The sequence below is a fragment of the Ornithodoros turicata genome, chromosome 4 (genome assembly GCF_037126465.1).
Source record: "Ornithodoros turicata isolate Travis chromosome 4, ASM3712646v1, whole genome shotgun sequence".
Classification (NCBI taxonomy): domain Eukaryota; kingdom Metazoa; phylum Arthropoda; class Arachnida; order Ixodida; family Argasidae; genus Ornithodoros; species Ornithodoros turicata.
Genome location: NC_088204.1, coordinates 29,042,827 through 29,064,397, shown reverse-complemented (window position 1 = coordinate 29,064,397; position 21,571 = coordinate 29,042,827). Strand labels below are relative to the sequence as shown.

The 21,571-nt window shown below is 47.5% G+C and overlaps 1 protein-coding gene across 1 annotated transcript in view; it reads right to left on the bottom strand.

The window, feature by feature from the left end:
- LOC135392893 (uncharacterized) overlaps positions 1–21,571 on the bottom strand; it is a 46,648-nt gene that overhangs the window by 7,621 nt on the left and 17,456 nt on the right. Inside the window, exon 3 of the mRNA XM_064623559.1 lies at positions 14,873–15,113. Coding sequence (XP_064479629.1) covers positions 14,873–15,066 — 194 coding nt within the window. The 5' untranslated portion in view covers positions 15,067–15,113. The remainder of the gene's footprint in view (positions 1–14,872; positions 15,114–21,571) is intronic.

The window sequence follows — 21,571 nt, the reverse complement described above, 5'->3', positions numbered from 1 at the left end:
GGACCGCAGATCGCTGCCCACAATCCGGCACCCGCGGGCGACGATTCCAGCGCCCTCCGGCGTACATTGACCTTCAGATTAGCGCTTGGAGACCATCCTTGGGCCACGTCACCCAAGAGGAAGATATTTCACCTGTTTCACGGCACACCTATCAGAGTGCACTGCAATCGTCGAGCGCGCGGGCGCCGAATTATGGGGAGCGTTCTGTGGTGCGCGCGGCTTCTGAAACCAATTTTTAAACCCGGGAAAAAACAAAACCACAAGCCATAGCAACCTCGAACCACTTCAGTTGCGTCTTTTTCGACATGTACTGCAACTTCCTCATTGACATCTGAGAGCTAAAACCGATAATTAAAAAGTTAGAAAATTAATTACCGCTAATTAATTGACAAGGGGCGATGAAAAAAATATTTTTGGATAGACCACACAACTGCCAAGCACGTACAGTTGGTTCCATTTGTGTAGAGCACTCCGTTTTTTCTTTAGCCCCTGGCCCTTTTTCGGTGGGACACCCTGTAGAATGCTACAATCGCATAATGCTATAATCGCACGTCCTGTGGTGCAGAAGTGCAAAAGCTCAGGAGCATATGCTTGTGCCCATGAAATCAGGACACTACAAGCAAGTTGTGGCACTCCTGGGAATGAGTCATCTGCTGTTATATACAACTGGACTGCGTTACTGGTAGGTGCAAACGTGGTCGACAAACGCATGAACTCGAAATCGGTTACTGTATGCTCTGCGCCATGGCACGTACAGCAGTTAAAACATTTCTGAGAAGTTCTTGCTGTAATGATTTTCAATGTTCTCTTACAGGCTGAGTCAGAGATGCCAGCATGTTGCTGCCTTGCTTTTTACTGTTCGAAGCATCCAGATACCTTCATGCACAGACACACCATGCAGATGGGTAGCACCAACAGAAAGCAAGATTATTGCACTGTATATTAACATTACAGATTCAGTTTAATTGGGTAGTGTTTCATGTACAATACTTCCACAATAAGTGAGATTGTGAGTTATGTGGGGTGAATGGGACAGCAACACATACACAACAGAGGGCTCAAGAGTCCTCGCGTTTACTTCCTAGAAGAACATTTTTCACCCCATCAGATATTCCTATTTTCAGGTCAAAACCAGCTCCCAATGCGTCCTCTCTCAGACATCACCTTCAAAAAGCATGTTGGGAATAAGACAGTGTTTGCGAAATCAAAGCGGTAACTTCCACCTACTCGCCATCAGGATCTTCGGACATTGGCGAGTTTTCAAAGAAAGTTGCTGAAGACACCACACTCCTTGTCTGGAATCGATATAGCAGCAGCAGTAGCAACCCTGTACCTGCACGAAATACTTGTGCAATGTCGGATGTCGAGGAGTTGCGTTCTGAGAAATGTTGTTGAGTAGTGAAGGAGTGCTTCGAACAGCGGTGCCACTAACAGATATCTGAAGGAAGGAAATCTGCAAAAAGACTCTTGGCCAGAGCCAAAGTCCAGTTTGGGCCACATAAAGGATTGGACGTCTGACGACCTCAAATTTCAGAAGCCTCCTGCACTGCTTGAAGCCGGATGGCTACGTAAAGACTATTTTGTATGAAAAACAGCCAGAAGTGCTCGAACCAGGCGACCCAAGGCTTTATGGTATCCAAAATGAAGATTTAGCTGTCGACCAGTACCTTGCAATAATGGGACTATACGATAAATATGTTGTTGTGAAAAAGACTGGGCTACATGTTCATAGAGAACACTCCTTTATTGCCACTTCCCCAGATCGTATTGTAGAAGATGGAAATGAACTAGGGTTGCTAGAAGTAGAGTGTCCTGCTTCCAAAGCTGGACTCAGTGTGAAGGATGAGTGTGAAGGATACTGACAAGACGTTTTGTGCCGAGCTGGTTGGTGGGAATGTGTGTCTAAAAGGTTCCCACCTCTATTACAACCAAGTCCAGGGTGAGCTGGGGGTGCAACCGCACCGAGTATGGGATATTCCTTAATTCTCCTTATCACTCTTTATGTGTGGACTCCTGCACTCGCTACATGTCATGTTGTCTCAACGTCTTTAGCACTCATCTGTGTCTCACCAGGAATGTGAAATGGAGGTATATACACACGTCAACACCAGACGGTATCAGGTCACGCACTTTGAATCCTTTGTCGACCATAACACCATCGCCTTGTCCTAGAACACCACGAACATTTGTTCTTCAACGCTCTGTGCACCGCCCTCTTCACTCCTGACAAGGTGTGGGTTTCGCTTTACCGAAAAGTCTAGAATGTGTCTAAAGATGGGATTGAGAGGCCGGTATAATATAGCACATCTTCAGTAGTTCGCATTTTATCAAGGCAGAGCCTTGTTGACTGCAGTTCGTAAAACATGCCTTCCAAAGCTCAAGATTTCCCTCGGCTGTAGACAGCTGGGCCTCCAGTTGAGAATTCATGTGTGTCTCTGTCAGAGGCGTCGCTAGGGTACGCGTCACCCGGTGCGGGAGCTCTTTGCCCTCCGCCCCCCCCCCCCCCCATTAACGGATACGAGGATTTCCGTACCAGGCGATTCACGATAAATAAACATATTACACCACACTGAGAAAAAAAAATGTGCCTCGCAGAAGGCTCCTCATGTTGTTTTCGGCGACATCGTGCCACAGAGAACGGGAGGAAGCGGCAGTAATGGTGCGGCGCGTCACCCATTCCGTCGCTTCACCCGGTGCGGACCGCACCCCCCTAGTGACGCCACAGGTCTCTGTGTTCAAGCGGTACCCAAGCTGCCGGGTGTACTTCTCAGATGATCATCTGTCTCGTAGCCTTTATCCAGGAACATACATTGCTTGGAGGTATCATATCCTGGCAAAGACTACACGAATGTGTCTCTACTGTGAAACGGACCGAACTGTGGCTGCCCGTACGTCCGAAGGCCAAAGCCCTCAGCGTCCTGTTCCTCAAGGAGTCCCCAAGGAAGTATTCTCAGCACGACACTCTTTAACGTGGTGATGGCCGGCCTACAATCAGTAATTCCTCGCAAAGTGTCGTTTTCCGTGTATGCATATGACGTCGCCCTTTGGACAGTGGGAAAATCACGCCCAGCCATACAGCGCCGCCTGCAGCTCGCTTTAAATAATGTCCACCTCCTCCTCATTCATAATGGTACCTCACGCACCTTGGGATGGACCTTTCACCCGAGAAGTGTGTCGAGCTCCCTTTCACGCGCAAAGCTATGGCCAATTTTCCTCTTTGGCTTGGTGCAAAGAAGCTTGAGCCGGTACGCTTCCACCGCTTCCTTGGCGTGGTAATCGACTCGAACTTGCGCTGGGCTCGACACATTAAACACCTTGAAAGTAAAGTGCAGCGATGGCTCCCCGCAATTCAACATCTTTCTGGCTCAGGATGGGGCTGTGATCAGCGTTCCCTGCTCGCAGTTCACGCAGCGTTGGTGAGGGCAACTGTGCTTTACAGCCTTCCTATTCTGCACAGGATGTCAACAACATCATTAAATACCCTTCAGTGCCTGTTTGCTAGAAGCCTTTGTCGATGCCTCGGAGTTCCAAGAATGGCTGAAACACGGCAAGTACTGGCTGAAGCTGGTGAACTCCCGATTGAGGTTCTCCATGAACGTGAAATGGCTCGGCACTTTCTCCGTTTGCGTGCTCACATTCCCCGTCACCCGCTCCTCAGGAAAATTCGCTACCGCCCTGAAAGCGACTTCTATCGAGTAGCGAACACGCCAGACTCTCACTGGCTTCATAGCTAAGGACATTATACCGCCGGAAGCTCCCTGGTCTCTGCCGGTACCGTCGACTTTTGTACGCCTCCCAAACCTTCTGGAAAGAAGAGATCAGGTCCCCCCTCAAGTCCTTCGAGCCCATTTTCATGCTCTGGTAGACGAGAAGTTTTCTACATTTACGACAGCACATACTGATGGCGCATCCCGAAACAACAAGTCCGCCTCAGCATTCGTCATACCATCCGAAGGAGTAGTGCACGGAAGACGCCTTTCACATCCAACCTCCTCCACAGCTGCGGAACTCTATGGCATCCTTTTCTTTCTACAACACATCGCTGATTTTACACCGCGGGAATGGGCAGTCTTCACAGACTCCAAATCTGCACTTCAAGCAATTGAAAATTCCGGCATAGGAGGCCCATCCGCACCCCTAGTCACAGATGTGTTACTGGCTTACCACACTATCTATGCAGCAGGTCACAGGCTAGTTCTCCAGTGGGTTCCAGCCCATTGCGGTGTCGTGGGGAACGAGCAGGCCGACAGCGCCGCAGAAGCGGCACTCTCGTATCGGAAACGGACCAGCATTGTTCTGCTGAGAGGAGACCGCCATTCCATTCCGCGACGCCTCGTGACACCCATGGCTTCCCGCCAATGGACAACTGACATTCTCCCCCGCACCCCTCTCTGTTGAGCAGAGTTGATCCAACGCTCGCTTTCCTCATGCCAGGAAACACCTCTCGTCAAGATGCTGCATTAATCCACCGAATGCCCCTCGATGTGACTTTTACAGCTCAGTGGCGTTACCGCTTGAGACAAGTTGAATCTCCCACCTGCTGCCACTGTGGTGCTCTTGAGGATCTGGAGCATATTCTTCTTCATTGCCCCCACTACCAACCTTCCCGAGCCGCACTCTCCGAGTCTCTTCGACAGCTGGACTCTCACCCCTTTTCCCTATCGAAATTGCTTGGTCCCTGACCCAATCCAGCCCAGCAACGCTCTGCGCTCAAAGCTCTTCTGACTTTTCTGGACACCATCGGTCTTCGATCTTTATTGTGAAGGGGCTCGTTATTTTATTCCCCACATCCCCACCAGCAATGGGGTAGAGTATCGCCGCTGGCGATGCACCTCCCCAAAACTTTCCAAAGTAAAAATAAAGTTGTTGTTGTTGTTACTGTGAAGTAAGACCCGAGAAAGGCAGTTCAGACAAATTCTCGTTTAACGAGAATTTGTCTGATCTCCCTGTCTCGGGTCTTACTTCACAGTCATGCACCACCAGCTTGTCAGCGCCATTTCGTTTCTGTCGACCATGTGCCTCTACCTCCAGCTTCTTCTGTATCTGTTCCTACTTCTGTTCAATGGATCACGGCTCCAGCTGGTGAAGAGCGAGCCCCATTGTTGTTACAGTGAGTCACAGCCTAGATAGAAAAAAGTCAGCTTGTTTGGATCAATGACTGTACATTGAAATTATGTAAGCATATCCGACGTTCGCATACCTTGTCTGTTTTTCAGCCTCTCCAAGCGCGCTAGCGCACCCATGGTGCTGGATTTCTTGCGCTTGAAAACTGACGGCACGTAATGAGGATGGTCAATGAAACGTGACGGCTCTCCTGGAATATACAAATATGACATCAATAGCTCAAGTATGAAATACTATCGAACTGCATTCAAAATTCGAACGCCAGCATTAGGCCGCGATTGTAATCCAAGAGGCATCAAATCAGTGATATTCGTGGCCACGACTACAAATGCGGTCACAGTACCATTGTCTTGTACCAATGTAGACTCAATATAGAACGTTCAAGACAAAATACTGCTAAAGTAATAAACGGAGCCATCTTACCTGTCAGCAAGTAATCGCTATATAATCGTGAGTTGTCAATCGGTTTCTACGCACAGCCGTCATCGTTATCGCGGCACATCGCACGCACCCTTTTGGCTCTCTTCGTTGCATGAAGGGAACCGGCAGGGAGCCTGAAGGCTCTCTTCTTCCCTGACTTGTTGCTGAAATTCATATAACCAACGGCAGCGCATCGGTGAGGCATTTTTCGTACGGAATATGCGAACCAAAGGGCGCCCGGCCGTGCTACTTCGTCCGCCGAGAGCAACCAAAGATGACGGCGGCGGCGCGACGCATCAGCCCCCCACAGCTCTCGCAAAATCTGTATCAAAATGCGTGTTACTGCGCACGGAGCAATCCGTGCCTCTCTATTGGTCGAACGCCACAAGCGTGTCCGGATTGGTTGCCGGAATTTGAAAACGGCACTTCGCGCTTCCTCGCCTGCGTCCTGCGTACTCCTTCGGCGGTTTCATTTGAAATCTGAACGGTGGGCGCCGCGTTGGCGGTGTCTTTCGTTGGGAGGCAAGAGCGTTCGCCGATCGCCGTTTTATCCGTGTATTATGGTGTCTTTGATCGTGTTGTACTGTTTCTCGCCACAAGCATCGGTCTACGAACAGCCAATCGGATTTCAAACTGAAGTGTTGTCGTGAATTCTGGCTCGATGAACATGTTCGAGCGCCGTCAGATCTGCATAGCGGTGACAAGAAAATACGATTCATGAAGCAGCATTTTATGTTTGACGTGTAGCAGGCAAGGACATGATGATCAAGCGATTGTGCGCAAGTATGTGACAGTTGGTCGTTGCTGGGAATAAGCTGTGTCGATATGCGTGTTTTGCAAGTTTGAACTTTGTTCCAGTGTGCTAGGAAGCGCTATGCAATGGACTCAGTACGCTCAGTGCATGTATATGTGTCAACCTGCGGATTGTGTCAGTATAAATAAATTTGTTCATTACGACACTTTTCACAGTTGTTTGGGAATCACGGAATAACTTTACGACGTGCATGAAAGCTAGTAGACTTAGAGGTGAGGGGTAGCCGGTACAGGCCAGTATGGAAAGCAGAAGTCAGCAACAGCCAGAACCGGTCGGGCTGCGAGCCGGACGGAAAGACTTCTGATTGGAGGATTGAGGAAGCAATCGCTGCACTCTCATTGGTCGTGTGTCCAGTGTTGTGTGAATTTAGCTATACTATGGGCTCTATGGGGAGTTGGTGAGAGCTGACGCATGCACGAGCTGAAAAATGTCCATTTCATACTTCGCACTTCCCCCGCAGGCGCAGACTTATCCGCGCGTCTGTCACGTCGCCAGCCCCGTTCCCCCAGCTCCCCCTCCGCCGTGACGTCACGTGCCGCCCTGTTTCCGCTCCGTGACCTGCTTTCCCCCACTCCCCTGTGCTCCGCCACTTCACTCCTCCTCAGATTGGCGCGCCCTAGCGTCCAGAGGAGGCACAGAAGCGGGTTTCGCTGCCGCGAAAATAGTGTCGCCGCTGGCATTTCCCGCCAAATTCCGGCTATTTACTTTTCATTGGCTCCGGTCCCCCACGTGACCTTTCTCGATCATGATTGGCTGAGGCTCATTTAACCGGTGGATTTGCCCGCGTTCGTTTCTCCGAGGCGCCGACCCGTCCGACCTTTGTGTAGCTGGCGTCTATGTGGGCAGACAGTGATTACGTTTTGTGGATTTCGAAGATGTTCGAGCCATGGACGAACGCCTGAATGAAAGGTAAGCAGACAAACGTATGATGCATGTCATTGATCTGGCGTAATCACTTTCTGCCGGTTATCAGTCATGATCTGGTAGATGATTCTGCGTGGCGTTACTTGTTGCGTTTTGTTCCGCTATTTGAATGTGTCTGATGTTTAATACACTGGTGTGCATGAAAAGGAAAACAGCGTGCATCGCGTACGCCGGGCTCCTCGAATTTTGTCATTAGTCGACATTAGGCGCGTAACGATAACATGTCTTACATAGCGTATTCAGCCAATTAACGTTGCCTGTGCTCGGGTTTACCATATCATAAACACGTTCCTTTATTTCTTTCATTCAGATGCCGACAGCTGTTCGTGGCCCTGCCATCCGCGAGCATGTGGCCCCTGTCACCTGAAAATTCTACAGTTGTGCTGGGATGAAGCGGATGGCTTCTGCGACTCATCACGTTCTATATATGTGTGTAATAATACCTACTTTCTCCAAACCGAATAGGTTCCCTTAAAGATTGTATAATATGATAGTCACGCTTTCTGTTGCTCGGTACTATTTATTCTTTATTTATTCTGCAGTATTCTGTAATAATCATGTAGATTTACTTGCATTCAAATGTTGCTTCTTGTTTATATGTTTACCTTGTCAATAAATTTGTACATGTGAATTCCTTCGTCTTCTGGATTTTCATTTTCTGTTTCCCGATAGTATTAGCAGATGGCCTGGCGAAGCAGTCGGAGCAGACGGGAGGGCGAGGGGGCCAGATAATTCGAGTGAGAGGGTATGGAGAGGGCACATGCGCAGTTCGATCAGCCAGCGCGCGCTCTTTGGCGCCGTTTTCCGGCTACTTTGTCGTGATTCGTTACGAATGATCACGTTGTCAAGGGTGGCGGTGGTTTTCGTGGCGAAACTGTGGAAGCGACAGCTGCACTCCACTGCTAGCGTCTACACGTCTGTCCGCAAATCGACACTGCTGTTTTTCCTTTGACATGTCCTTTCTAAAGGGCAACCTCCATGGAGCGAATTTTTTGCAACGAAGTTCGCGCGGCAGACTGCCACCCGCGTTCCGCCGCCAGTTGTTCGCCGGCACCAGCTCCATGGAGCGAAAAACCAGCGAACGGCGTCGGGAAGTCATGCTGTGATGTCATTGTTGCCAGGGTATAAGGTGAAAGCTTAGTGAAATCAGTTGCTCGAAAAAGTGTATTTAATGTCACAAATTTTGCAACTAAATCCAACAACTGTCTCAAAAGATGCGCCCAGTAACGTACCGAAAGGCATATTCACTACTGCGAAAGGAAAACATGTTTCTTGGCAGAGAATGCCTCACGTTCTAACGATGCAGTGGCGAAACAGCGAGCAGACGACAGCATCGAGTTGCACGAAGAAGACGATGACGATGATTCACGAGAGCAGACGACCACGTGCAGACGACCTGGCGTAGATTAGTGGCGGAAGAGCACTCTGATTGGTTCACCTGCAGTTGACGCTTCCGGAATCGCGGACGCTGGGCCAAAATATCTGGCATTAGCAGAACGGCGGCGGACGCCCACATTTTTGACGCCTCGCGCAGGGCGTCCGACGCTGAGCGAAGTTCGCAGCTTTTTGGCTGTAGATTCGCTCCATGGAGGTTGCCCTTAATGTTAAGGTAAAAAAAAAAGACGGTCTCGTAACCCCTGCTAGTCTCATAAAGTGTACCATTCGATTCCCCTTTGTTGAAAATAGAGTACCTGGAATTTACCTGACAAAGCCCATCATGGTTATTAAATAACCGAATTAAATCGATAAATATTGTAGGGCATACCGCGATCTGTGTTGGCAACAATAAGAATGGCTGCGTCGACCTGCGGGAAAGTCCGTGATTGGATACATAAATTGTCTGCTTTTGCGCGTGCTAGTGCACCGGCGTGAGCAGGCGACTTTCGGAGGTGACTGGGGGCGGCGGGACTTGTCGTAAAGTTCCTTTCATTTCTCAGGCGAGAGACGCACATTCTAAGAAGTGGAAGGTTTAGAACATTTGTAGCAACTATGCCAATCCAAAGTGGCAAGTTGCAGGCCAACCCCACCCACAATCACAAATCTGAAGTTCTCTGTCATCAGCACGCGCGGTCGCATTACAGCTCCGACCAAAAATATATTACGCGCGCTCCCATTATGTTCCCCGTTGCGCACTGATCATGTCTCGAAATGAAGAGTCGCAGACGACGTACATGGCGGAGGGGTGCGTGTTTATGTAAAAATCGCAATAAATACTCGCGAAAAGAAAACACGTGAATTAGCTTCCACGTATCCGACTATGCACCACATTCTCGGAAACCCCACAGTCAATGCACCTGCTACATTCTCCGTTGGTGGAGATAGAGCTGAGCGTCTCCATTTCGAGAGCGACGGGGAGTTTATGGGGCCATTGCAACGCGACGACAACTGCAAGCTGACTTGCAAAGTATTCAGAATGGCTCCAGCTGTACGAGACCGTCCCTTTAAAAGCGCTGTTAGTGCGCGATGGGCTCTGTACTGCTGAGGCCACCCGTTTTCATCAATCAGAAACATAACGAGAGCATTCTGAGTGCCCATAGGCCGTCAGCGTGTTGTACGGTATGAGGGTTACAGTGCGTCATCACACTGACACCAGTTCCTACACTCACACAGTATTTATTCTAAGGGTCGGCGATGCCGACAATAAATTATACCGGTGCTCATGATCAATTCATAATTGTGTTTAACGAGTAAACAATAAAGAAACAAACAGACTAATTCCAGCGAATTTCGACCAAGAAAGGAACCTGACCGTCTCCATTTTTTTTTTTAATATATTCATCAGGAGACGGGAAATGATGAAAAATTCGCCTATGTTTAAGCCCCAAGCTTCCGTCATTTTCGAGGGAGAGGGGGAGAAAGAAACTGGTCGAAATGTGACCTAGTCATTTCGGGCTATTTTGCGGGCTTTTCAATTGAGAACTATGCGGTTCTAAGAGCCACAATTTTTTTCACCTGCTCACTACTACATGGACAACACACCTTCTTCTTCTTACCCATTTGTAACTGAAACTTTTTTTCGTAAAAAATGGCAAAGTCGCAAAAAAATGCGAAAAACGCCATTTTTCGGAGCCTTCCTCTACTGACGCTGTTTATCGGAGAATAATGCAACCTACACCATTCGTCTCGTCAGTGCATGCCCTATCTGTTGATACTATTTTCATTGTTCTAGAGATAATCTGCTAGAAGCAGATTGTAATAATCCCAGAGGCGGTATCGCCATTTAGCTGTATTTCGGCCGGCGCTAACAAAAAATGGCCATCAAAAAGTTGCCACGATTTTTCTATATATTGCGCAGAAACCCTTTCCTAACACACAGAAAAAAAATCTAAATTCGTGTGTGATTGTCGGTGACGCTACGATTTTTTAGAGCGACAGTGTGCACGCGTGCTGCGCGTTACCCGTAGGCGATACCACGGTGGGCGATACTCTCCCGCAGCTTGTCGGCGTTATGGTCGCCAAGGGCGGACGCGATTCAGAGAAATTAAGTTAAAAACGCGGTTATGGCGCTGTTGTGACAGTTCTCGTGATAAGCTCGAAGTTTGCACAGTACGTGCACACGCATTCCTCTCTGCATTGGCTAATACTAACTCACTTGTGGCGGATAGAGTAAAATTTGTTCAAGCTAAGCCTTATGTCTGGATATACTTGTTGCTAACTGTTCTGTAGGCTTCACGGATTGAACAAGTCACGTACCTCTTAGGTTTTGTGAGTTTCTGGCCTCCTCCTTTAACGTTCACGACATATCTCTTGATCTTGGACTCTGAACTGTGCAGTCCAGCTCACCCACCGCATGAAAGGTCGTTGCTCTCGCCAAATGATCTTCCTTGAGAGCACTGCGCTCGTACGGGTCAGGCGATGCTCACACATCTTTTACCGCGAACAAGTTCTGGGGCTTCTGAATCATGTACCGGGTTGCCTCGCAGGAACTATTGCTTGGACGTCGCGCTCTGACATCGATGCAGGAAGAAGCGTAAGAATTTAGCATCGCTGTTGCAGTGATTTACATGCTCGGTAGGCCATCCTAATATTTCCCAACAACACTGAGCACAGCTGGCAGTTGCTATTCGATGTACGAGGAAGGGAAACGTCGAACGCTGCTTCAATCTGTCGACGTGCCTTGACACCTAGAGCTTCCGAAATTTCGAAGTTCTTTCTTTTCACGTACGATGTGGAAGTTAGAGCCCTGCGCGGATGAGGTTTTTGGCATCCGCATCCGACCCGCATCCGCGCACACGTTATCCGCATCCGATCCGCATCCGCACCATACACAACAGTTTACATCCGCATCCGATCCGCTGAGCAAAACGTACCATCCGCATCCGATCCGCAAAAATCCGCACGTTTCGAAAGACGCGTAAAGACCTCCGGAAGCATGTTGGTATAATTTCGGATGCCTCCATGCTGTCACGGAAGGACTCAGTCATGACGACAAGCAAATGTAAACCTTTCAACAAACGCGATATGGAGAGACTTCTGGAACGCGTGGAACGCTACCTCGTCGGCGCTCGCGCGGTTCGAGACGCCTGAATGCCTCCTCTCCCGTCTTGGCGCCGTGCATGGTCAAAGGTGAACCAGAGCATGCGCTCGCTGTCGGCTGTCGGCGCGCAATACAAATAAATTGCGGGTGGAAAAATGACAGCACGCGGTATATCCGCATCCGATCCGCTACCGATCCGCTGCCTTCGTATCCGCATCCGATCCGCATCCGACCTCGAGACATCCGCATCCGATCCGCACACCGCAGAAAGTGCTAAATTTTCATCCGAATCCGCAAGTATATTGCCGATATCCGCGGATGGTGCAGGGCTCTAGTGGAAGTCTTCTTGAGCTTTCTGACTGGTGTCCTGCCGATGCCTTGCGACGTAATTAATCGATTGTTTGAATCAATTGCTTCGTCTTCCGTTAAAAACGGATCATCTTTCGTGCTGGTGTTGGATGACGTGAACGTTGAGGGTTGTTGTGATTCACATAACCTATGCAAGTTCACAACGCAGTTTTGGCACATCATATCTGATTCCCGGATATCACCTGCACCTTCGGCACCAAGTACTGCTTTCAGGGCGTCAACACCAATCCGAGTCACGCACTAAAAGTCCTTAGTACGACTTTTTTTTCTTTCTTGTGCTTGTGCAAATAGTGCAGAACTCATGTCTCATGCGGAGACGTCAGGACTACAACGCGGGTCTGAAACAGCCGCGGCAAAACTTGGGTGGTGGCAATTTTGGCGCCGTCATTCATATGGGTCAACCGCTTGATCCAGTCTTGACGAATTTTGGCGACGAGCGATATCTGTCAATATCCTCCGTCAAGGCGAGCTTTCACTTTTACCTTTGAACACAAAAGCAGCGGCTCTTGGAAGCCGCCAATGAGGTATCATCACCGGTTGGTCAAAAAGGTTGGCCCGTGAGAAAGCTTTAGACATATTTCCCACGGTCTTGAGGAAACACGAACTCTGATGATATGTATCGATGGTGTCAGCGATTCGGATATGAGCCATAACCGCGTTCTTAACTTGATTTCACAGAATCGCGTCCGCCCTTGGCGACCGTACCGCCGACCAGCTGCGGGAGAGTACCGCCGCCCAGACCGAACACCATCTCCTACGGACGTATATCCGCATGAGGTCCTGTTACGGCTGTTTCACGGATTGTCTGAATCAGCTCCGTGACGGGATGCTGTACGGATCATGTACTTGAAGAGAGAGAGAAACGCGGGACGATGTAGCACTGCAGAAATTAGACTTTCCATGAACCAACTCACTTTCTCAAGCTACATGAGTGAGAAACAGTGACATTACGTCTACGCCGACTTAATACGCCAAGCAAGTTCTCATTTCGCCGCTGTTTGTGCACGCAATCGAATTAAACTTAGACAGCTCACCCTTCATTTCGACTCACAGGCGAACAAGGCTCTCGAATGTGTAGAAGCTCGCGAGAACACCATTGTATGTACAGTGTCTGTTCCCGGTTTGGAAGTGAATGCAACCTCATTTCCAAAGCATTTCGGCGGAGTGGCCCAATCTTTTGTGCTGTTTCTTCTTCTTTTCTTATTTCTTTGCTTGACACGCCGCGCTGATTAACCCTTATGGGAAGCAAAGCGGAGCAACAGAAAGTGAAACAAGCTGCGACGGTGGCAGATGTTAAAAAAATGGCGGAAACACGCTTTGTATTTTACTACAAAGCGTATACTGACTTCAGAAAAAAAAATAAGTAACACGCGCTCGAGATACATGCTACATCCCAGAGAGCTCCTGTTTATGTCCGTATCTCCTGGTTATGTCCGCAAAGTGGACGTTCGTAGGCAGTTCGAAGCCCGGCCAAGTGGATCTCCGTAGTATCTCCGCTGGAGGACTTTCATTATTCCGTGGATATCCGTATCTTCGTGAAAATATATCCGATGGACATCCGTAGGACAAAATTTCCTGACTGGGCTAGGGGCAGCGCGCACCGCGCGTGCACACTGTCAATTTAAAAAATCGTACCGTCACCGACAATCAAATGCGAATCTCAATTTTTTTTCTGTGTGTTAGGCAAGCATTTCTGCGCAACATATAAAAAAATCGCCTAGCTTTTTCGTTGCCGTTTTTTGTTAGCGCCGGCCGAAATACTGCTAAATGGCGATACCCGCCTGTGGGATTATTACAATCTGCTTCGAGCAGATTATCTCTAGAACAATGAAAATGGTATAAACAGATAGGGCACGCACTGACGAAACGAATGGTGTAGGTTGCATTATTCTCCGATAAACAGCGTCAGTATAGGAAGGATCCGAAAAATGGCGTTTTTCGCTTTTTTTTTTGCGACTTTGCCATTTTTTACGAAAAAAGTTTCAGTTACAAATGGGTAAGAAGAAGAAAGTGTGTTGTCCATGTAGTAGTAAGCAGGTGAAAAAATTGTGGCTCTTAGAACCGCATAGTTCTAATTGAAAAGCCCGCAAAATAGCCCGAAATGACTAGGTCACATTTCGACCAGTTTCTTTCCCCCCCTCTCCCTCGAAAATGGCTGATGGTTGGGGCGCGCATTTTTTATCATTTCCCGTCCCCTGGAGTATATATTTTTTCCCCAAAAATTGGAGAGGGTCAGGTTCCTTGCTTGGTTGAAATTCGGTGGAATTAGCCAACAAACACCGCTGAAGTGGACGAAAAGTGAAGCTGTGACCTAGAAAAAGTCCATTACCGGACTTTCTGTAGCTACGAATTGATATATTGGTTGATATTGATAATTTGGTGTTTACGTCGCGAGATAATTGAGATTGGTGTCGGTCTGCGTGTTGCTTTTGCCCACCTGAGGGTTCTTTACCATGCGATTACAGCTCACCACATGGCACTCCGTATTTAACGTCCCTCGCGGAAGACGGAGTGTCTAAGCAACTTGTACCCTGCCACCAAGTTGCTGGCGTCCTCGGCCGGGTTCGAACCCTCGATTTCGGGATCGGAAGGCGAACACGCTACCGACTGAGCCACCGAGGCCGGTAGCTACAAAATATGTTTCCACCGATTGGTGCATTGAGAGGAAGCTATCCTTTCACGGGAATAGCAGTGTCCGTATCTGCTCAGTGATGCATTAATTGAAACGATAATTGATAACTTACTGATCGTAGATATCGATCCCGAACGAAGTTATCTTGGACTTTGCGCCCTCCTCCTTAAATTTCTCGAGTACGGCTCGGTCATCGTCGTAAATATTGTAATAATCATTGTAGTTGAAGCCATCCTCTAACAAGCCAAATGTGTGAAAAAGGAAGTCGCAGAGCCCGTCGGGAGGATAAGGGTACTCCGGTTTCATATCCCGCTTGTAGCTGCACACCAACGGTCTAGGTGGCAGAGGCTTTCCTGCATGAAGACAACAGTGACAGCGCATATAATTGACACTGTAGATCGGCGTTGTTCTGCATGATACAAAGGTTTACCTTCGTTTGTACAGCAATTTGTTCAGTCATCTCAATGACAAACTTGTCACCCACTGCCACTCAGTGGTAAATGTCTGGCAGTGGTAAATGTCTGGCAGAATGCAGGTACAGCTTGGGATAAAAGTTTACGGAACACCGGGGTATCGCATTTCTGCAATGGAGCGACAAGCTAGCTGCAAACACGAGTGAACAGACATACTGAGAGATGGGTGGAATAGGTGGCCACCCGTTTCTTTTTCGGTCTTTTCCTGGTGTTTAGCATGGCGCCGCTCCGATAAAAAAACACGCAGATGCCGTGTTCCGTAAACTTTTGTCCCAAGCTGTACAATATATTAAACTTAAAGGGGCACTAAACAGGTTCATGAATATTCTCCAATTATTATGCTCTATGACACAACGTGACTCATGATAGCCAATTATGAAACTCATTTACTTGTAGTCAGCGCCTTTACTACGCAACAATGCCATTCAAAGAGAATCATGCGCGTGGGTCTCTTCTTCCTACTTCGATTGCACCTACGTCACACGTCTCGCACGTATAGCAAAGCTGCGTTCCAGTCTCTGGAGATGGGAGAAGTTTCGGGCTCCTAGCCACCCAGGCAGCACATGATGGGATAGTAGAAGTCTACACATGTCTAGGACGAAACTTTGTGGCTAAGGCTACGTATAGATGTCTTATAGACGTCTAACAGCCTATACGTTATTTAGACCTCTACAGAAAGCCGTCTACTAGACATCGCTCAGACATTGCCCAGTAGGCATCTAATTTTTGACGTACAATAGATGTATAATTTCTGAAAGTACAGCAGACGTCTCATTTTTGATGTCTAATAGCTGGCTAATTGGAGACCATATCGAAAAACACTTGTATATGGCCACACGGACGACGTTTTGAACTTCCATGTCTTCATCTATATAGGGCCAACATGGTGTGTCAGTCGTGAACAGTCGGGGATGGCATAAAGCAAGACAGATTTATTGGCGATTATATCCTATTACATAAAACGTGTACATCGCGCACGGCGTCGCGGTTCGCTTCCCTCTACTCTTTCGTGATGTCCCCCTCGCTCGCTCCTCCTAACACGACCCTCCTCATAACATTGTGTCCTCGCAACGTTGGTTACTCTACAATGTAGTCCTGTAGCCACCACGGTGGTCTTCTCTGTCATTGACCCGCTGTTGGTGTGGGACGGCCAATATGCAGTGGTTCTTCCAGTGTGTCCCACGCTAGTAGGTCATCGTCCCATGTTGGCTGTTCGGCTAATTCGCTTTCTCCCTGTGTGGGCTCACTTGGTTCTTCATTTTGGAGAGGGCTGTCCATAGCTTCTTGTGAACGAACGAGTTTCAGTTGTCGTGGCAAGTCTTACGTCTTCAACAGCTTTGCTAGTTCTTTGTATTTTATACGTGTCCTTGTCTACTTCGACAATGGTATACGGGCTTTCGTATAGCGGTCCCATTTTTGTTTCTCGAAAACCCTTACTGTACCAAACATTGTCACCGATCTTGAATGGTGATGGTCTATGTTTGGCGTCGTATCGTCGCTTCATGTTTCGCTGATAGTCAGTCAGTGCGGCAGTCGCTTCTGCTCGTTTCAATGCAATGTCTTCTTCGGGCGGGTTCAGATGGTGTCAGAAGTTGGTTGTCAATGGGTTGCCAATTGTTGACTTGAAAGGTCGTTTCCTTGATATATTCACTCCAATGGTCAACGTCATTGTTGATGTTTTTTCTTAGAGCTGATAAAATTTTCCCGTTAGCACGTTCCACAAGGCCGTTCGTCTCTGGCATGTACGGTACTGCAAGCTTATGTGTGATGCCCTTTTCGTTGAGATAGCGAGTTGCTGCATGGGATGTAAAAACTCTATCATTGTCAGTTATAATGTCTTTTGGAGTAACAAACACGAATGAAATGTCTTCTTCGAGAAAGCGAAGTACATGTTCCGTAGATTTGTCGGGTACTGCAAGTGTCACTATGAATCGTGTTGTGACGTCGACGGCTCTAATGAAGTACCTGTTAGTATCTTGAGAGTTGATCGGTCCTGCATGATCCATGGCGAGTGTCTCGAATGGTGCTTGTGACGGCAGTCGTGGACTCATGGTGCCTGGCTGTACTCCGGTCTTTGGGTTGAATTGCTGGCACGTCATGCATCCCCGTACATGAGCTTCCACATCGCGGTTCATGTTGTCCCAGAAGTATCGCCTCTGAACTTTGGATAATGTTCGTATGTTGTCGCCGTGACCATCGTTGTCATGGTAGGCTTCGATGACAGACATGAAAAAGCCGTGTGTAGACAAGGTAATCCATATCCGTAGTCTCCTCTTGAAACCGCGTATCTGTTAACCGTTTTCAAAGTTTCAAAGCAGACAAAGCGATTCCAGGCGATGCGATGCGATGCCATGCCAGCTCCAAGGCCTTTAGTTATCGCATTTCATTTCTACGTCGCCGATTTTGTGCAACTAGGAGGTGAGTACTTCACTTAACAACAAGTCCCTGTATGGTATCAGTGCAGTGTGGAATATTAAATATGTAGAGGCGACCTTTCTATGGGCGACTGCGACTCAGCATCCGTAACGTAGGCTAGGTACGCTACAGTGCAGAGGTGGGCGTTTGTCCTCACGAGCCTCGCCCTCACCTCAATTTTTTAGGAGAAAAATTTTCCTCACCTCACCTCAAAATTTTTTTTGAAATTTTTTCTCACCTTCCCTCATAAATTTTTAAAAAATTTTTCCTCATCTCACCTCACCTCAAAAAATGTTTTGAGACTTTTCCCCACCTCACCTCACCTCAAATTTTTTTCGAAATTTTCGTCATCTCGCCTCAATTTTTTCAAGGTATTTGTGCATTCGATGTGACGTTCACAGGGATTGAAGAATCATCAGTAAAGTCACGTTGGCTTTGTGTGACTGCCACTGAACTCGTGAAATTGCTTAGTCAATGTAACATTTTTTTGTGTTTTTTTGCTGGCAGATTTGGCCTAATCAATCACAGAAAACGCTTCGTGGAACGATTGTTATACGCGTAAAAGTTGCGCGTGTCACTGGCGAGAGAGGAGGACAGTCCCCACCCAGGTCAGAGACAGAGGCTGCAAAAAGAAGGAAATATATGGCGTGTACGCGCGGAAAAAGTTTTCATAAAGTGCGCGTTCATAAAGTTTTCCACAGCTCATCTCAAAATTTTTTGAAAATTTTTTGAAGATTTTCCTCACCTCACCTCACCTCAAACATCACCGAAAAAATTGGCCCTCACCTCACCAAAAATATTGTGAGGTGAGGGTGAGGAAACCCTCACCCTCGCACGCACTCGTGAGCTAGGGTGCCCACCTCTGCGACAGGGTAAATGAACTTCATCAAGTAGTTTCCTTAGGTGACAACGTAGCGTGCTATGTCAACGAATTAAATCCGCCTTCGGTGCACTCATATCAAAATGATAGGAGGGTATATGCAATCACCATGTCCGCCTTTCTTTGTTCCCCGTTTTCGAAACTACAATTCCCGCATTGGGCGTTTACTACCCGCCGAGCAAAATGTTAACCTCATTATATATGTCGTGTTGGTGGGACATTTATCAAGAATCCTGTAGAAGAGTGTAGCGGTTTTCTCCGGCATTACTCATTCGTAGTTTTTGGCCTTTTTTGCTATGTAATACAAGCTTTGGCTTGTCTTCCTTATGCTTGCAGTTGCACACCCTGGCAAAAATCTGAAGTGGGACCACTTCAAAGTGGTATATTGGACAGGTCCCACTTTGAGTGTGGGACCACTTAGTGACTGGGGCCAGTTGAAAGTGGAACCAGCTTCACGATGGTCCCACTTGAAGTGGAACAAGTGGAATTGATCGAGTGGTCTCCTCTGCTAAGTGGTCCCGGATCCGGCCACTTAGTAGCTGGGACCCCTGAATGAGTGACCGAAAATAATGCGTAGAAATGTACATATTGCTCGAGTAAATACCGTTTATTCTGCTAAAAGCATACACTAAGCAGAAAGAAATAATCAGTACATCTCTACATGTGCATACTACGTAGTATAAGTCTGATCACTCACTATGTTAGATAAAGCATATGCCTGACTGTGCGATGCACTCACGGACCACATGGAGCTTTCGTTCGTTGGCCACCTCACATCTTGTATTTTCTTAGAGAAGATGACACTCCTGTTTTCCATGCAGGTCGTGACATACAACCCCTTCCTCTTCACCGTACGTTCGGAATCTTCTTATCCTGTTTCTCTTCAAGTTCCTTTTAAGTTTCTAGAATGAAACATCTAATTAATAGTAATCAAAACATCACGGTCATCACTCATACCTGCAACCATTCGCGACGTGCAGTCCGATTGGCGTTTCACAGTGCGTTCTTGCCCCTACGCCGTTTACGTCTTCTTAGCGTCAAGACTCTTCCGGGAAATCGGCAATGCGTTGCACAGGAACCATTGTCATCGCATTGTCTTAGAAAGCGCACTAAGACACACGCAAATACTTCACAGGAGATACACTATCCTTGCGACGGCAACTGAAGAGAAAACCAACTTGTTGCGACGCGTCCAAGTTCCAACTGCCACTCTCGCCCTCTCCTCTCCCTCTCGGCTCTCGCCGTTTGAAGTTTGAATTTGTAGCCGCCGTGGCGTCTTCACATTGCATCAGCCTCTGCAATTACATTTTCATCTTTTTTTCGTTGCCTTTCTTCTAATTATTTAGCTTAATTTTTGTTGTTGTTGAGATGTATTTTTTACATTTCTCTGGTACTTAATACCTTGTGATGATATTCACCTTCAGATGAGAATATGTGCACGAATTGGAGTTACAAGGATACATCATATATTTGATCGCAGACGCGCGTACCTGGATAAACAACAATAAAAAGAGGTCATGCATGTGCTAAAATTGATCAGGGTAATAGATCAAACAAAACCAGAAGGATACATGGCAAGTGTGGACAAGATGAAATCTCAAAGGGGGAAGCTGGGAAGCTGCCCAACTTGGAGTCTCAAGTGACCATTCTGGGAACAAAATGGTACCTGTGAGGCTCCAGCTGGAACTTCTGGAACCATCTGAGACCAGAGTGGTACGACTGATGTGACCAAAGTGGAACCAGCCACCCTAGTTGGGAATCCAGCTGGGACCATCCACATTCAACTGGAACCATTCCGGGACCATCAAACATCCAACTGGAACCAGTCCAGATTCGACAGGAACCATTCTGGGACAAGTCCAGAGTTCCGCCTGGGACCGGTTGAATAGTTCATGAATAGGTGGCACCATCAAATAACTTTTTTGGAAAGATCAGGGACATTTGCTAAGAAATGAGCAGCATTTGCATACGCTCACTAATTTAATAAGCATTATAAATTTTTTATTTGAGTTTGGGCGCCTTCGCTACCTGCTTTGTGCATAAAGACCTTCCGTGAAAAACGTGTCCACAATTAATGATTTTGCGAAATTGATGGCTTTCTGTTTACATATTTTTGTGCAAAGCACTGAACCAATGTGCCCTTTGTCAGCTATCTGGCTGTCAGTTACTTGTTTCGTTGCCTCGGTTGTTACGTGAAGGAGTGATGCAAGATAGAGAGCAGCCATGGGTGACGTTTCCAAGCATTAAACGCAACCAAAATTATTATACATAAGGTACGTGAAATCGGCTGTGTGTCTATATGCTGATGCGCTGACTGACACCTCCACTTTCACTGTATGCAGAAACATTTTGGTTGCATGTAGTGCTTAGCTGCTTATCATTTTCGAGGAAAAACCACAGTGTTTACCACGTCAAACAAAAGTAACAGCTCGTGTAGAAACAACCACCTGCTGCTGTTCCCCTCCTCCCGGTGTGAGATCCAGGCGAATGAACACTCAATTGAGCTGGATGCCTTACACATAGAGCACATCGGTGCACTGTTCCACGACAGCTACTGCTGCAACAGCACAACTGCAATTAACTACTGAAACACCCATTGCTTCAAATACTTCTCGGTCGAAAGACTGATCTTCAAGCGCCATCAACGAAACATACATGCGACATTTGTTAAGAAAAAGCCGTGTTACGTGAAGTATCTGGAGCAAGATACTTGGCAATTCGCTCCTGATATACACATTCCTGGAGCAATGATGTTCTGTACATAGCGAGGCAAAAAAGTCATTCCAGTCATCACTTCCAGGGATTTGGAAGAAGTTCATTTTAGTACAAACATTTCTTTTAAAACATACACATACGTTTTTTCTTATTTTCTAAAGCAAGCCCTTTAAAGCATCTTTCGTCTCGCATTCTAGCCATTTATTGCGCTAGAAGTGGAACGCTGCCAAGAGTAGTAAGCACTGACCACAACTATCCGAGAAGACAGAGGGAATTAGTCATTGGAGCTAATCAGCACCCCCCACAGTAATTGGGACCATCCAGGAAG